We start from the raw sequence: 17,300 nt of genomic DNA, 5'->3' as shown, positions 1-17,300 counted from the left end.
AGAGGGCAAGATCTGCGACACAGAAAGAGAGATATGAGATCATAGAGCAGCACAAGGTTAATCAGAAAGCCTAGGACTTGCAAATTCTGCCAACAAAGTTATTTTTCAGTTCCAGGGCTACCTCCACTCTGTTTGCTTTCATAAAAGGGATTTATCCTCACAAATTGGTGTTCTACTTTTCTTATGAAGAACTTAATTAAATGCCTGACCTGTTTTAAAAAATAAATTTAAAAAAATTAAAAATGGGCAGAGGACCTGAACTTGTCCCAAGAAGACATACAAATGGCCAACAGATACACGAAAAGACACTCAACTTCACTACCTGGGAGAGAAATGCAAATCAAAGCCACAATGAAATAGCACCTCATACCTGCCAGAATGGCTCTGATCAATAAGACAAGAAATAAATGTTAGAGAGGATGTAGAGAAAAAGTAACCCTTATACATTACTGGTGGGAGTATAAATTGGTAGTCAGTATGGAAAATTAAGAACAGATGTACCATATGATCCAGCTATCTCTCTTCTGAGTATCTACCCCCCAAATTTGAAACATTTATTTGTAAGGGTATTTGTACCCACTCCAGTATTCATTGCAGCATTATTCACAGCAGCCAGGACATTGAAACAACCGAAGCATCCTTCGATAGATGATTGGATGAGGAAGATGTACATATATGCAATGGGATATTACTCAGCCATGAAAAAATGAAATCTTTGCAATAACATGAATGGACTTAGAAGGTATTATGCTAAGTGAAATAAGTCAGACAGAGAAAGACATAATATCATATGATTTCGCTTACATGTGGAAATCTGAAACACAAACAATGAAACAGAAACAAACATAGATACAAAGAACAAATTGATAATCACCAGATGGGAGGGGGCTGGGTATGAGTGAAAAAGGTGAAAGGGATTAAGAAGCACTTATTGCCAGTTATAAAAATACCCATGGAGATGTAAAGTACAACATAAGGAATATAGTCAATAATATTATAATTACTATGCACGGTGTCAGATGGGTACTAGACTTATTGGGGTACATACTTCTTAAGGTATATAAATGTCTAGTCATGGGGTTGTATACCTGAAACTAAATAATAATTTATGTCAACTGTAATTGAAAAAGAAATTTTTAAAAAACTATTGAGAGTCTATATTTTCAATACATTTATTGTGTATAATCTAAAAGACTTCAAATGTCCCTTATTTGTGGTTGACTTTATTATGTTTTAGAATATATTATATATCTTGGAATGCATTAGTATGTGATTGGGTGAAAATACACTCTTAACACTTATATCACTTTAGTAACTTTTAAACAAAATTCTCAACCTCACATCTTAACCTTTTTGTTTTTCAGGACATTGAAAAGATTTTCAGTAATATTTCAGATATACATGAGTTGACAGTAAAACTTTTAGGGTTGATTGAAGACACAGTTGAAATGACTGATGAAAGTAGTCCTCATCCCTTAGCTGGCAGCTGTTTTGAAGATTTGGCAGAAGTAAGTTTGTGAAACTACTTTATTTTCATTTGAGTCTTAAAGGATGTATTAAGAAATTTAGTAAGATATTCTTTGTGAAAATTAGAAGATCCTGTTGGCTGCTAATAAAAAATACCAATAGCAAAGTGCAATTTCACTGTATTTATAATGACACTTGATAGTATGTTTATGATAATAATCATAGCAAAAGTTAATAGAATAGTAAACTTCAAGATTTTTTTTTAATGGCAGGTGCATTTGATGTAAAAGAAATGGTATTGACCATAGCTGTTTAACTTTTGTGGATTTTAGTCTTAATTTCAAAAATTGAAAAGGAAGTTTGTATTTCAGTTTTGTTTCCAAAGTGAAAATCATTTTGTTGTCTTAAATGGTTATAAAAATAATGTAACTCATTGTAAAAATAGTCACAAAGAGACAAATATAAATAAAATGAAAATCACTTCATTTTGCAATACCTACAGATGTTATCCTTATAACATACAACATTTTCTGCACACACATACAAACCTCTGTGTAGTTACAAAAATAGGATCTTACTCTTTTATTACCTGCTCTTTTTTTTTCAGTGAATATATCACAAACATTTTCCAGGTCGATAAATGTACTTCAATTTTTAAAGTCTGAAGAGTACCATGTTATTATGGTGACACCATAACATTTTACTTATATGCTATCATTAAGCATGTTTGTTGTTTCTGTTTTTGTTATTGTCATAATACTGCAACAAACATATTCGTAGTATGCTTTTATAGTGTAGTAAATATTTTAGGATATATTCCTAGGAAAAGAATTTTAGTACTGAAGACTTGGTAAGTTTTTAGAACTTTGAAACATTTTTCCACATCTTCACTAACTCAGAGATTATGCCATTAATTTTTGACAGTCTAGTGGTAAAGCAACCCCAGTATCTGACTGTTCTTTAATTTTGCTTTAAAAAAAAAACAACTAATGATGTTGAACATCTTGTCATACTCATTGGCCATTTTTATTTCTTTTGGAGAACAAGATTTTAAAAGTATATCTTTAGAGTTCATGTAAGTTTCCTAATGTTATAACATCTGGTTACATTTTTCTGAAAATATAGCTTACATTTGTTACATCTGTGTTGTAGACAATGAAACTGATAGTATAGAAATATTTAGTTACTGATGCCTAACCAAAATGTTTAACTTTGGTTCTTATTAGAAAGTTTTTATATTATGATAACTTGACTCTTAAAGATATCATGTTTCAAAAACAATGTATTTTCTAATTTTTATTTTGTTTTTTATTATTTCAAAATACATATAACAGACTTTGCCATTTTAACCCATTTTTAAGTATACCACTATCTATTTCCAAACCTTTTTCCCAACCCCCAACAGAAATTCTACTCATTAAACAGTTCCTTATTCTTCCCTCCCTCCAATCATGAGTAACCTCTAATCTACTTTCTATCTCTATGAATTTGCGCATTCTACTGTAGATATTTGATATAATTAGAATCGTACAGTATTTATTTTTCTGTGTCTGCTTATTATACTTAGCATAAAGTTTTTGAGGTTCATCCATGTCATAGCATGTATCAGAACTTCATCTCTTTCTATGGCTGAGTAATAGTCCATTGTATGTATGTATTATGTTTTGTTTACCCAGTTATTTGATGGACTCTTGTATTTTTTCCACCTTTCGGCTATTGTGAGTAATGCTGCAATGAACATTGACACATAAGTATCTGAGTCCCTGTTTTCAGTTCTTTGGGGTATATGCCTATGAGTGGAATTGCTGGGTCATATATGGGTCATAATTCATTGTTTTGCTTTTTGAGAAACTGCCAAAAATATTTTCCGCAGAGCAATACCATTTTACATTACCATATGCAGTGGATGAGGATTCCAGTTTCTCTACATTCTTGCCAATACTTGTTATTTCTGGAAAATATAATGTATTTTTTAAATATAAAAATGAAATAAACCTCTTAGTTCTAACTAAACATTGCAGATATTGATTATTATCAAATAATAGGAAATTAAATATAAAAATTGGACCAAATATGTATAGTTTCTTCTCTGTTACTTTACATTAGTTTTTGCTTTCTTTTTCTAATTTTTATCCAAAAGAGCAGTATCATAACAAAAGTGTTTTTTCCTTTATTTGAAAGTATCCTAAGTAAATGAGTAAACTTATTTCAACCTAAGAAAGCCTAACTGAAATTTCAAATCTCAGCCTTCTTTTACTAATGAATATACTTTTCACTTATTGGAGGTAAATGTGCATAAGCATTTTAATAATTAAACAGAAAGTCAGTGACCTATTTTGAGATCAGTAACTTTTTGTGATCAATAGCTCAAGGTCATTACATACATTTTAGAAAATTTTCCAGTTACAGCCATAGTTATTATTTGTCCCTGCAAAGTAGATGGCACAAAGTTCTGAAATCTAGTGAGGACTTGAATAAAAATTTGCCTTTAGATAATCTGTTCCATATTAGTAGAAAAGATGATCTTTTAAACTTAACATGTTTTCTTTTTTAAAATATAGGAGCAAGCATTTGATCCTTACGAAACATTATCACAGGACATTCTTTCACCAAAATTTAATGAACATTTCAGTAAGTTGATGGCCAGACCTGCAGTGGCTCAATACTTTCAGGTAAACTTAAATTGAATGTTATTATTATTTTTTTTAAATAAAGCAACCAAAGAACTCATTTACCATTTTATACCTCAAATACTTGGGATTCTAGATTCCGTTTACAAAGCAACTGAGGAAAATTTTCACCAGTCTTTCAAAATCTGTTAATTCTAAGCCTATTTAGATTGAAAAAAATAATTTGTCTTTAAAGTAGAAATCTTTTATAGAATGCCATTACAAATACTGATTGACCAGAGAAATCTGGCAAATTCTAGATCTGGTATTACGGAGATGAATATGGAGAGCTATTTCAGGTTCTTATTTTCAGCAAGATAGAACTGAAATCATCAAGAGTGGAGAATATCCTCGTGTATACTCATACTGATTTCTCTATCAGGCCTGTAATTTAAAGGAGATAAATATATTAATGGGAAGTATACAAGTTAATTGGCTCATTAATACAGTTACATAAAATGACAATAATGGAAAAAGACAAATAAAATTTATGTTTTTTACTTTTTCAATACTAAATGAAGGTTATCTTGGTATTGATGATCCTTGACTACTTATTGCTGTAGAATTTCCTAAATCTAGACATATGAATACTGTATGGTCAAATATTTATCATCCTAAAACAAGCAGTAAACCTTGTTGTTTTCTTTTTTGTTGTTTTTCCTATTTGTAGCCAATTGTCTTTATATTACTTTTTACTATTCTTCATTAAACTGCTATCATTTGTGTGTTAATCAGGATATAACACTAAAAACTGCCCTGACAATGAACTTAACCACCAAATCCAGTGAATATTTTGATTTCATATTTATGTCTGTAGTATTTGTTAGTCCCTTTCTTGTCATTTTGGCTCCCATGATACTTTCTCTTGATTTTCATCTCTCATTTCTTCTGTCTCCTCAGTCTCCTTCTATGATCATCCCCTGATTTTCTGTCCCTCTGATGCTCTCCTAGAATTACTTTATTCATACCCTTTGCTTTAGCTACTGCCTTATGCTGATGACTTCATATTTGCATTTTCAAGCCTTAACTCTCTTGAGCAGTGGATGTGTGTGTACACTTTTCATACAACCAGCTGCCCTAATTCACTTAGATATCCCACAGGCACTTCAAATATATAAATGTTCAAAACTGAACTTATCCTCTTTCCCTGCCTTCTTTACTGTGAATTCCCATTATTATCTTCTACTTTTATAAAAAACTTGTCAACGTGGAATAAAAATTACATCTAATTCTCAAAATTTACTTCAACAAAGGAATAATTTTTAAGTTAATCTTATATAATAGATACAAACCATAAAGTAAAAGTTTGTTAAATAGGACAATTTGCCTATAAGATCTTTGCATACTCATTAAAAGTGCTCACATTTCTTGTTTTGTTCTTTTATTAGTAATTCTTACTGTGGGATTTGAGTGTCTAGGGCCCAATTATTTAAGCCACTGCCCCAGATACTCAGTGAAGTTGAAAGAGTTAGATAAAACCCCTTTTCAAGCCAAACTTACTTGTACTGTGTTAACTTTAAAAAGCTGAAGTAATGCTTCATTTAAAAAATAATAAAAATTCTTTAGAATTTGTATAGTACACCTTAAGAATATGAGCTTTAGCCCAATTAAGAGTTGTCAAGTCTCTCTGCTGCCTATCAGCATGGATGGAACTGGAGAGCATTATGCTAAGTGAAATAAGCCAGGAGGGAAGGGACAAATACCATATGATCTCACCTTTAACTGGAACATAATCAACAAAAGACAAAAGCAAACAAAATATAACCAGAGACATTGAAGTTAAGAGCAATCTAACAATAGCCAGAGGAGAGTAGGGAGGGGACAGTGGGGAGAGGGGTTTTCAGGAACTACTATAAAGGACACATGTACAAAACCAAGGGGGAGGGTGGAGGTGGGGGAGGGAGGTGGGTTTGGCTGGGGTGGGGTGGAGGGGTGGGGAGAAAATGCAGACAACTGTAATTGAACAACAATTAAAAAAAATGTTAAAAAGAAAAAAAAGAATGCTCTCGGAGAACCAAGATGGCGGCGTAGGTAGACACACTGCGCCTTCTCGCACAACCAGAAAATCCAACAGCAAGGAAGTCCGACACCAAGGAGATAAAAAATAAACATACATCCAGACCAGTAGGAGGGGCGGAGACGGGCAGCCGGGGCGGAGAGGACTCACTTTGCGGTGGCGGGAGGAGACTGGCAGAGTGTGGGATGAACAGGGCAGGCAGTCTGACCACTAGCAGACCCCGCAGCCCCACATTTGCACACAGATAAACCAAGAGGGCCGGACTCAGAGTGGCAGAGAACGGGGCAGGCAGAGCAGCGGGTAGCACCCCGTGGTCCCACATTCGCGCATAGATAAACCTGGACGAACAGCGGGGGAGCAAAAGCAGACCACGCAACCCAGGGCTCCAGCGCAGGGAAATAAAGCCTCAAACCTCTGATTGAAAACGCCGGTGGGGGTTGGGGTAGCAGCAGGAGAAACTTCCAGCCTCACAGGAGAGGTCGCTGGAGAGACCCACAGGGGCCTAGGGCGTGCACAAGCCCACCCACTCGGGAACCAGCACCAGAGGGGCCCAATTTGATTGTGGGTAGCGGAGGGAGTGACTGAAATCCGGCAGAGTGGAGCGGGTGCCATTGCTCCCTCTTGGCCCCTCCCCCACGTACAGCGTCACAGCGCAGCGACCAGTGTTACCCTGCCCCGGGGAACACCTAAAGCTCCACCCCTTTAAGTAACAGATGCACCAAGACAAAAAAAAAATGGCCCAAATGACAGAACACTTCAAAGCTCTAGAAATAATTCAACTAAGCAGTGAACAGATAGCCAACCTATCAGATGCACAGTTCAAAACACTGGTAATCAAGAAGCTCACAGAATTGGTTGAATTTGGTTGAAAACCAGATGAAAAAATGAAGGCTATGCTAAGAGAAACAAAGGAAAATGTACAGGGAACCAATAGTGAGGCGAAGGAAACTGGGAGTCAAGTCAATGGTGTGGACCAGAAGGAAGAAAGAAACATCCAACCAGAAAAGAATGAAGAAACAAGAATTCGGAAAAATGAGGAGAGGTTTAGGAACCTCCAGAACATCTTTAAACGTTCCAACATCTGAATTATAGGGGTGCCAGAAGGAAAAGAGGAAGAACAAAAAATTGAAAACTTATTTGAACAAATAATGAAGGAGAACTTCCCCAATCTGGCAAAGGAAATAGACTTCCAGGAAGTCCAGGAAGCTCAGAGAGTCCCAAAGAAGCTGGACCCAAGGAGAAACACATGAAGGCACATCATAATTACATTACCTAAGATTAAAGAGAAGGAGAGAATCTTAGAAGCAGCAAGAGAAAAGGAGACGGTTACCTACAAAGGACTTCCCATAAGATTGTCAGCTGATTTCTCCAAAGAGACTTTACAGGCAAGAAGGGGCTGGCAAGAAGTATTCCAGGTCATGAAAGGCAAGGACCTACATCCAAGATTGCTCTATCCAGCAAAGCTATCATTTAGAATGGAAGGGAAGATAAAGTGCTTCTCAGATAAGATCAAGTTAAAGGAGTTCATCATCACCAAGCCCTTATTATATGAAATGTTAAAGGGACTTATCTAAGAAAAAGAAGATAAAAAATATGAACAGTAAGAATGACAGCAAACTCATAGTTATTAACGACCACACCTAAAACAAAAGCAAACTAAGCAAACAACTAGAACAGGAACGGAAGCACAGAAATGGAGCTCACATGGAGGGTTATCAACATGGGAGTGGGAGGAGGAGAGGGGAGGAAAGGTACAGAGAATAAGTAGCATAAATGATAGGTGGAAAATAGACAGGGGGAGGGTAAGAATAGTGTAGGAAATGTAGAAGCCAAAGAACTTATAAGTATGACCCATGGACATGAACTATAGGGGGGAATGTGGGAGGTAGGGGGTGGGCAGGATGAAGTGGAGTGAGGGGGGGGGAAATGGGACAACTGTAACAGCATAATCAATAAATATATTTTTAAAAAAAGAAAAAAAAACCCTAAATCAGAATCACTATCTTGTAACTAAAGAAAGAAAAGTCACGCTAATTTTTGTGAATGCAATGGAATAATAAATAAATGGGAGATGGCTCCATTAAAAAAAAAAAAAGAGTTGTGAAGTCTATTGAACAAATTACAATTTAATTTCAGTTAACAATATGTGAGAATTATGGGAGTGTTTACCTGTGAGGATATATTTTAAAAACAGCATATCATATTCTTTCTTCATGTTATATATTGCTGTTGTTCATATTTAACTGAAGAGAAATACAAATTTAAATAAATCAACCTTAATGACATTTAAAATCAACACAAGTGACTTTTAAATTCCTCATAAATTTTAGAAAATCATTTATTTTACAGTCTATTAGTTTTCAGAACTGGGTATGTGTAACCCTGGCCATACATGAAGATCTTACAGGTGACATAAGGGCACAGATAACTTTTAGGGAATCAGTTTCTGATCTGCCTGCCACCTTATTTATATTCTCTTTTCCGATTTCTCTTACACATTACCTATCACCATTTTGAATTTGCCATTATGCATTGATCCTAGGTGTAAGAATTTTCAGGGCACCAGTCAGAAAAAAGGTATTGCCCCTGAAATAGAGTTCTAAATAGGGTTCCTGGACCCAGTTCCAACATAGGGGGGTGCTTCACTTCCACCAACAAATAAATCTCAGACATCAACAAGAATTCAGCTCAGTTCTGACATGATCTACTGGAGATAGGGTCAGATTCCACAGGTTTAGGGTTCAGTCCTACAATACTGTGCCCTCCCACTCCCTCACCCCTGTACACATACACAACCCACACACTCTTCAGATGCCAGCAGCAAGCCCAGGGTCTTACCTTATCTGGCCAACTGGCTATTTGGGAGTTTCCAACAACTCCCTCCTTGGGTTCTGTATGCTAAAATGGCTCACAGAACTCAGAGAAACATTTTACTTACTAGATTACTGGTTTATTATAAAAGGATATTAAGGAAAAGGGTATTAAGGGGTACGAGTCAACAGCCAGATGAACAGATACACAGGGTGAGGTTCTGAACAAGAGAACTTGTCTTCATGGGACTTGGGGCCTCAGTATGGTGGCACGTGGAAGCATTCTGTTTCCCCAATGTGGAAGCTTTCCAGAAAGACCAACAGGTTCTCCTGGGTTTTTATGAAGGCTTCATTATGTGTTTTAGGTTGACTAAGTCACTGGCCAATGGATATTGAATGTAAATCTCCAGCCCCTCATCCCTCCCCTGAGGTCAGGCCAGGTGGTAGAGCTGAAATTTCCAAAGCTCTAATCACAGGGTTGGTTCTCCTGGCAACCAGCCTCCTGGTCTAAAAGTCACCTTTAACATGACCAAAAAGTCACCTTCTTTTTTCACTCTCTAAACTTAAAAAATTCCTAGGGTTTCAGGGGCTTTGAGCTTGGAACTGTAGATAAAGACCAAATATCTTATAAATCACAATATCACAAGTTCATTGAGAGCAAAGCAAAGAGTTCCAAGAGAAATCTTTTATTGTTAAAAACTCTTGGTAGTTGAAATGGCTTGTCATATCTAAGAATTAAGTGAGATGGTTGTAACAGCACAAATACTAACTTTTTAAAAAGTACTTCACCAATCATTGGACGGTGGAGTAAAAGAGAGGAAGACTTGTAAATTTAAAGTTCTCATACCTGGATGTTAGGTTCTTCCAGATGCTTCTTGTACTTAAGACTGTGACATTAATGTGTATTTGCATGTAAGAAATGTGTATTTTGCAGAAATTAAATACAATCTGTTTATTTTGACAGTGAAGATTGCCTTGTCAATTAAGTTATATGACAGACATTTTTCATAAATTATAGCTACATCTGAAACTTATGTAATCATTGTTTGTTGAAATGTGTTTAAATTTTATCTGCAATATACATGCAACACCCTGTTACTGAACACAAAAGGGGGTTCAGCTGCCTCCTGTCACAAAAGGAAAACTCTAGAGCACCCAGTGGGATGGTGAGAAAGGAAAGGTTTTTATTCAGATGCTAAGCCATCTGGGAGAATGGGGACTTAAGTCTTGAAAATCATCTCCTCCACAAAACGCAGATAAAACCTAGCCACCCTCAGCAAGACCAAAACAAAAGCCAGTGCCCAGAGATCCTGCTTTATTTTAAAGTACTGTCTTTTGGAACCCAAGGTGACAGCTAAGAGTCATCCAGGTAGCTTAACTTGTCCCCAGATGCTGTCTGTCTTCAGGTTTCCTCCTGGTAGCTGCATGTGGAGCCAGCATGGCCATCACCATGCAGCTACTAGGGCCTTGTGCTACTGGGCCAGAGAGCTCATGAATACACCAACAAATTCTTTAACAAGTCAGAGTCGGGGACTCCCTCCTGGAGTCCATGGAGAGGACAGGCCAGTGCACCATCCAAGTGCAGGTTCCAAGCCGTGAACAACAAGCGAGAGAGAATTTCTTTGTTTCCCTGGATTTGTATAAGCTTTGTGTGTGGGATGGACCAGGCGCTTTCTTGAAATGACAGTCAACTTCCCAAACTTTTGTGAGCTTTGTTGGGGGTCTGCCTCCCAACCAATCCCATCATTTCCAAGGCTAGACTAACAGGTTCTTTGGTCCAGCACCTCCCGCTGCCACCATCTTGACTTCTATTGTGCATGTGCCTGCCTTGCCCTAGTCTTACCACAGTCTAGTACCATAAGGGGATAGGAGGGCTTTTTCCTCTTCCCAATTATCTTGCTAGCCTTGCACATGCTCAATGTAAGAACTTCCTCCCGCCACCATCTTGGTGGTCAACTCTGCTAATTCTGTGCCTTCCATGCTATAGTCTCCACCTGCAGTGAGTTGCCCACACTTGGGGCCCACCAGTAGAGCAAATAACCCTAGAAACCAAGCATGGTCTCTCAGGCAGCACTGAGTGTGACCACAGTGGAAGGGCAGGACATCAGCCAGGAGCAGGAACTCTGCAATAGGGATGGAACATCCGCAAGGCACATGCTTGGTTACCTGGGCAATACAACCTCATGCTCAGAAGCAAAACACAATGTTGTTGCCATGGTCCTGGGAAGTTTGTGAAGGCATTGACTGACTGCACACCATGCCCTCAGTGCTCAAACATCCAGCTTCTGTCCCTGAGGGGTATGGCTTAGTGCACAAGCTGCCAGGCTCTATTCCCATGGCCTACCTCTATCTCCCCCAGTGGCTTCTCCCACTTTCTACCCTCATACCACTCCCAGTGGTCTGGACAGGCTGTCCATTGGTATCAATCCCCCCAAAATATTCTTTGTAACTACTTAAAGCATTTGAAACGGTGACATAAACGTGTGTGAGAAAGTTCATAGCTTTTCAAAATTCCTGTAAAGTATGTAGAACCCCAAAACTTTGAAGAACAGCTGACTATTGTGAAAGTTATTTTAGCCATATAAGAGATGTAGAAATGTATGTATTTAATAATTTTAAGGAGTAAAAAGAAAAAAACTTGATTGACAGCACTTTGATTTTAATATAGAGCATGTTTGCCATTATAGTTTTGATAAGTATCTGCTATTTTTGAAAGCTATTCTTTTCAACACTGCTGTTATATATCCTTGATATCAGAGATATAATATTATACCATTTTGTTTTGCAGTCCATTGCTGATGGTTTTAGAGAGGCAGTTCGCTATGTCCTTCCACGCCTTATGCTGGTGCCAGTGTATCACTGTTGGCACTATTTTGAATTGTTAAAGGTAAGATGAAAGCTTTCTGAACCAAAAGCATTGCATTTATGAGGCTTAAAATCTAGTTTTTGATGTGATCATATTATTTTAAAGTACTTTTTATTTATAAATTAAAGTGTCTTAAATGTCTACCTTCTTTCCACAGACTGTGGAGGAAAGCTTGTATTTCTTACTTATCTTCATATTATTTCCAAATGGCAGATAGAAACAGGAAACTGTATCTTTATCTGTCATCTTATAATATAGAACCTCAAAGTACTAACATTTACTTTCTAAAAAATTTACTTTCTAAAATTAATTTTTGGAGGCACACAGGAATAGTGGTTTAACTTTTATTTTAATTAAGTAATAAGTTTTATGCTTAATGTTCCAAATTTCCATCTTGCTTTAATTTATTGAGGAAAGCACTGTTAAAGTTGACATATTTTTTTCATGCAGAGTAGCATTCTTCCTTTCTCAGCTAGGACCCAAACAACATTAAAAAAAAATATGGTAAAACTTGAACTCTTTTCGGAGATCAGTGAACATAAAAATGTATTGAATTCTTTAAGGTTCTAATAAACGGTATAAGCTTTTTTATGATAATAAAAGTATGTAATAAAACATAATACCACTTCCGGTCAAGATGGCAGCATAAGTAAACATGGCTCACCACCTCACCCAACCACAACAAAATTATAAGTAAACTGTAGAATAACCATCATTCAGAAGCATCAGAAGTTGAGCTGAATGGAAGTCCTACAACTACAGAACTGAAGAAGAAATCACATAGAGACTAGTAGGAGGGGTGGAGACATGGAACAAGCTGGTCCCACATCCATGTGAGGTGGATATAAATCAGGAGGGTTATCTCAGGAGTGAGGAGTCCCAGCCCCAACCAGGCCTCCCAGCTCAGGGTTCAAGTGCCAGGAAGATAAGTTCCACAACTTATGGCTGCAAAAACCAGAGGGCATTGAGGCTGTGGAAGACAGAAGTGCTAGACTCCTGGGCAGATCCTCGTAAAGAGCCCACCAAGCACAGACTTACTCAGACTCACTCCCTCTGAGCTCCAGTGTGCGTAGAGCAGATTGAAAGGCATCAGAGACATACAGAGAGGAAATGAAGTGTCAGGCATCAGGGCAAGAGCTGAGGGGAAGCTTTATTCCAGACAGACATGCTGGAAGAGGTCATTGTTCCTTTTCCAATCCCACCCCCCCCCCCCCCACAGAGACAGCAGGTGGGCGCCATATCTGAGACTCCATCAACCTGGCTCACACTGTTTGCCCCACCTTAGTGATTCCCTGAGGCCCCACCTCACCCAGCTTTCAGGCCCACCCAAGCTGTTTCTAGTGGCTCTTCCATATGAGTGGTGTGTCATGGCCCATGCTTCAGATTTTCCTAATTTCTTTGAAACAAGCATCATTTGGCTTCAGCAAGCCCCATCCCTCTTCCTAAGTGGCCCTAGGCCTGGTACCAGCAACAAATGGCTTTGATTCACGGCTTGGCCTCTCATGAATACCTCCAAGCCCAGTGCAAGTAGATAATGCTGTGTGACCCCAGACAGAACACAAGCAGTGGATGACTTTGACATGCCAACAGCAATCAAGGCTTAACTACAAGAGAAGTATATACATAGCCCACACAGTGGATGCACCTTAAGTACCCAGCTGAGGTAATAAAGGAGGCTATGCCACTGGACCATACAGGACACCCACTATACCTACTACCTTAAGCCACTCTATCAAGCCTAGGAAACACAGCACCTCTACCAAATACATAAAAACAAACACAAGGAGGCTGCCAAAATGAGACAAAGAAACATAACCCTAATGAGAGAACAAAACAAGACTCCAGATTAAGAACTAAACAAAATGGAGATAAGCAATCAGATGCAGCGTTCAAAACACTGGTTTATAAGGATACTCAAGGAACTTAGTAGTGAGAACCTCAACAGCATAAAAAGATCCAGTGAGAAAAAAAAAAAAAGATGCAGTCAGAAATGAGGTGTACACTAATTGAAATAAAGAACAATTTACAGGGAATTAACAGTAGAGTGGATGAAGCTGAGAATCAAATCAGTGATTTGGAACATAAGGAATCAAAAAACACCCAAGCAAAACAGCAAGATAAAAAAAAAGGAATCCAAAAAAAATGAGGACAGTGTAAGGAACTTCTTGGACAACTTCAGGCATACCAACATTCACATTGTGGGGGTGCCAGAAGGAGAAGAGAGAGAGCAAGAAATTGGACATCTATTTGAAAAAATAGTGGAAGAAAACTAACCTGATTTGATGAAGGAAATATACATACAAGTCCAGGAAGCACAAAGAGTCCCAAACAAGATGGATACAAAGAGGCCCACATCAAGACACATCATAATTAAAATGCCAAAGGTTAAAGATAAAGAGAGAATCTTAAAAGCAGCAAGAGAGAAGCAGTTAGTTGCTTACAAGGGAATTCCCATAAGACTGTCAGCTGATTTCTCAAACGTTGCAGGCAAAAAAGGACTGGTAAGAAATATTCAAAGTATTGAAAAAAGGACCTATGACCAAGATTACTCTGTCCTACAAAGCTGTCACTTAGAATTAAAGGACAGATAAAGAGCTTCCCAGACAAGAAGCCAAAGGAGTTTATCATCAGCAAACCAGTATGACAGGAAATTTTAAATGGTCTTCTTTAAGAAGAGGATCAAAAATATGAACAATAAAATGGCAATAAATATATATCTTTCAACAATTGAATCTAAAAAACAAAATAAACTAGCAGAACAGAAACAGAATCAGAGAGAGAAAGTTTTGATGGTTGCCAGATGGGAGGGGGCCTGGGGTGATGGGTGAAGAAGTGAGGTGATTAAGAAGTACAAATAGGTAGTTACAGAATAGCTATGGGGTTGTAATGTACAGTGTAGGGAATAGAGTAGCCAAAGAATATATATGCAGGATCCATGGACATGGGCAATGGTGCGAGGATTACATGAGGGAGTAGTGGGGCTGGATGGAGGGAAGCAAAGGGGAGAAAACTGGGACAACTGTAATAGCATAAACAATAAAATGTAGTTAAAAATATAATACAAATGTGAATGTGTTATATAATAAATAAATATAGCATGTAAACACATCAGAGGTAAACCACTACCCTGACTTTAATGGCACTTTCTTTCTTGCTTTTGTTTCCAGTTTAATCACCTATGCATATATCACTAAAATGTATATATGTGTGTATGTGTGTATCTATGTATACAAATATGTATGTGTATATATATAAACATATATATATGGCCTGTTCATGAATTTTATATAAATTAGATCAAATTTCGTATATTATTTTCCATCTTATATCTTCTTTCAAAGTTATATGTGTAAGATTTATCAATGTTATTTTATGTTCTAGTTTAATTTTCTTTCAGTTTAAATAAACCATGAATTGTTTATTCTTTTCTGGTTGCTCAACAGTGTTTTGCTATTACCGATAACACTTGCTATGGATCTTCTTGAAAAATCTCATGGTACACATGTGCATTTCTCTAGAGAAATAAAATGGGCATAGAATTCAGGCATAGAATTGCTTGGTCACAGGGTATACATCTTTTCCAATTTAATAGATAATGCCAAGCAGTTTCCAAAGTGTATTGTACAGTTTTTACACTCCGGCCAGAATGCATGCATGTCTCTTTATGCATATTTTCGTCCTTTTAAATTTCTGTCATCTGGTGTATTTGTAATCATCTGTCATGGTTTTAATCTGTATATCCTTCATTATTAATGAACTTGGGTAATAGTATGTTTATTGGCCTTTTGAATAATCTTTTGTGTAGTTATTTAAGTCTTTTATCATTTTAAGTATTTTATATGGTTTGTCTTTGCATTCCACTTTTCTGTTTGTTCTTGTTATTGTGTATTAATTAAGCCTGAGTATATTCCATGTTTATTCTGAGGGTTATAGTGCCACTGATGAATGATGGGTGATTTCCCTTTATTATTCATTATTTGAAGTTGTAAAGCAATGCTGCCTAGTTATAAAAGAGAATATGCTGCCTTTGCGCAGGCATCAGAGTTCCAGTGTTTCTTTTTCCACTTTAGGTTTCATATCCATGTTCCCTTAATATTTAAGATCCCAGATGGGTATAGGAAGAGGTGAAGATTTTCTGGGGACTCTCCATGCCTATTTCTCTACATCATATCTACTGATCTTCACTGATTCCAGCTAACATCTAAGGATTTTTGCCTCCTTTCAGATTATTTTCCTTTTCAATAGTACAATAATTTCAACATATTTTGCTCAGTAAAATTTTCTTCTCCGACTTTTTTTATTGCTCTTTTATAAGCAAGCCATCTTTTTGCTTGAGGATTTTGTACCTCTCTTTTGAGTATAGTAGGTTGCTGGCTCAGAGAATCTGTTCAGACTTTATCTAACTCATTAGTATTAATATTAAAATAAAAGCCAGAATAACTCTATATGTTGTAGGCATCCTAGGCAAGGTATTTATTTGATGATTTCTAATGAATGCCTACCTCAAGAATTATTTTTTTATGACATCTTATAACCCATAATGTGTGGTGTTGGATCTCACTAGCTTTTGTGCATAAATAGATGAGCAACTTGGTTGTGTATATTTCCATGGAGACTAATGGATCCATAAAGAACTCAGAGGAAAAATTGCAGGTTTCCTATGAATAATACATTGGCAGCTCTAGATGTATATTTGGACTCCTAAAAACTTTTAGGTAATATTCATGTTAAATTGGATGTCCTATCTATAGTGCAATAGTTGCCAATATTTTCCAACATTTAAAAATCCTGGTTTGATTCTATAATTGAAGATTTTTATTTCTCCCAATCTGGATGTTTAGTTCTTAAAATCCATATGCTTTTGCTTTGGCCAGGAGGCTCAGTTGGTTGGAGCATTGTCCAGTACACGAAAAGGTTGTGGGTTCAATCCCTGGTCGGGGCACATATAGGAAGCAACTGATTGATGTTTCTCTCTCACATCAATGTTTCTCTTTCTCTCTCTCCCCCTTCCCCCATTCCTCTCTCTCTAAAATAAATAAAACCATATTCTCAGGTGAGGATAAAAAAATCCCCAAGGTCTGCATCTAAGATCAAGATACCAACTATGATGGCCTGACTCATCCTGAGGCCATAGCTACTTTTATCACCAGTTAATCATTGGACTCCAAGTAGTCTTAGCCATTGTGATTGGGACTAGTATTTGGTCAGTTAATTAAAATAAAGCAAAGAATCGTAAAATTGACTCATGTATTTTATTTTAATAAAAACACGCACAAACCCCTACAAATGAACATTTGTATGTATTTATATGCTAATCTGTTGACAGGGTAAAATCTTTTCTTTGAATATGAATCTTTGTGGCTTAAGTTGCAAAAATATTTTCTATGATTTCTATTTTCCTTTTCTTTTAGATGATAAATGAACTTGAAGGTACTTGTAAAGCAATCTTAGAACAGAAACCTAGGGTTTTA

General features: G+C 36.9%; 1 protein-coding gene across 3 annotated transcripts in view; it reads left to right on the top strand.

Annotated features, from left to right (window-relative positions):
• Positions 1-17,300, top strand: part of SOS2 (SOS Ras/Rho guanine nucleotide exchange factor 2) — a 109,720-nt gene that overhangs the window by 48,936 nt on the left and 43,484 nt on the right. For all 3 annotated transcript variants that reach the window (XM_053927617.1, XM_053927616.1, XM_053927618.2), the window contains exons 6-8: positions 1,365-1,508; positions 4,029-4,139; positions 11,752-11,850. In XM_053927617.1, coding sequence (XP_053783592.1) covers positions 1,365-1,508; positions 4,029-4,139; positions 11,752-11,850 — 354 coding nt within the window. The remainder of the gene's footprint in view (positions 1-1,364; positions 1,509-4,028; positions 4,140-11,751; positions 11,851-17,300) is intronic.

This window comes from Desmodus rotundus, chromosome 7, assembly GCF_022682495.2.
Source record: "Desmodus rotundus isolate HL8 chromosome 7, HLdesRot8A.1, whole genome shotgun sequence".
Lineage (NCBI taxonomy): Eukaryota > Metazoa > Chordata > Mammalia > Chiroptera > Phyllostomidae > Desmodus > Desmodus rotundus.
The sequence above is the reverse complement of the archived record's forward strand: the minus strand, read 5'-3'. Positions and strand labels throughout refer to the sequence as shown.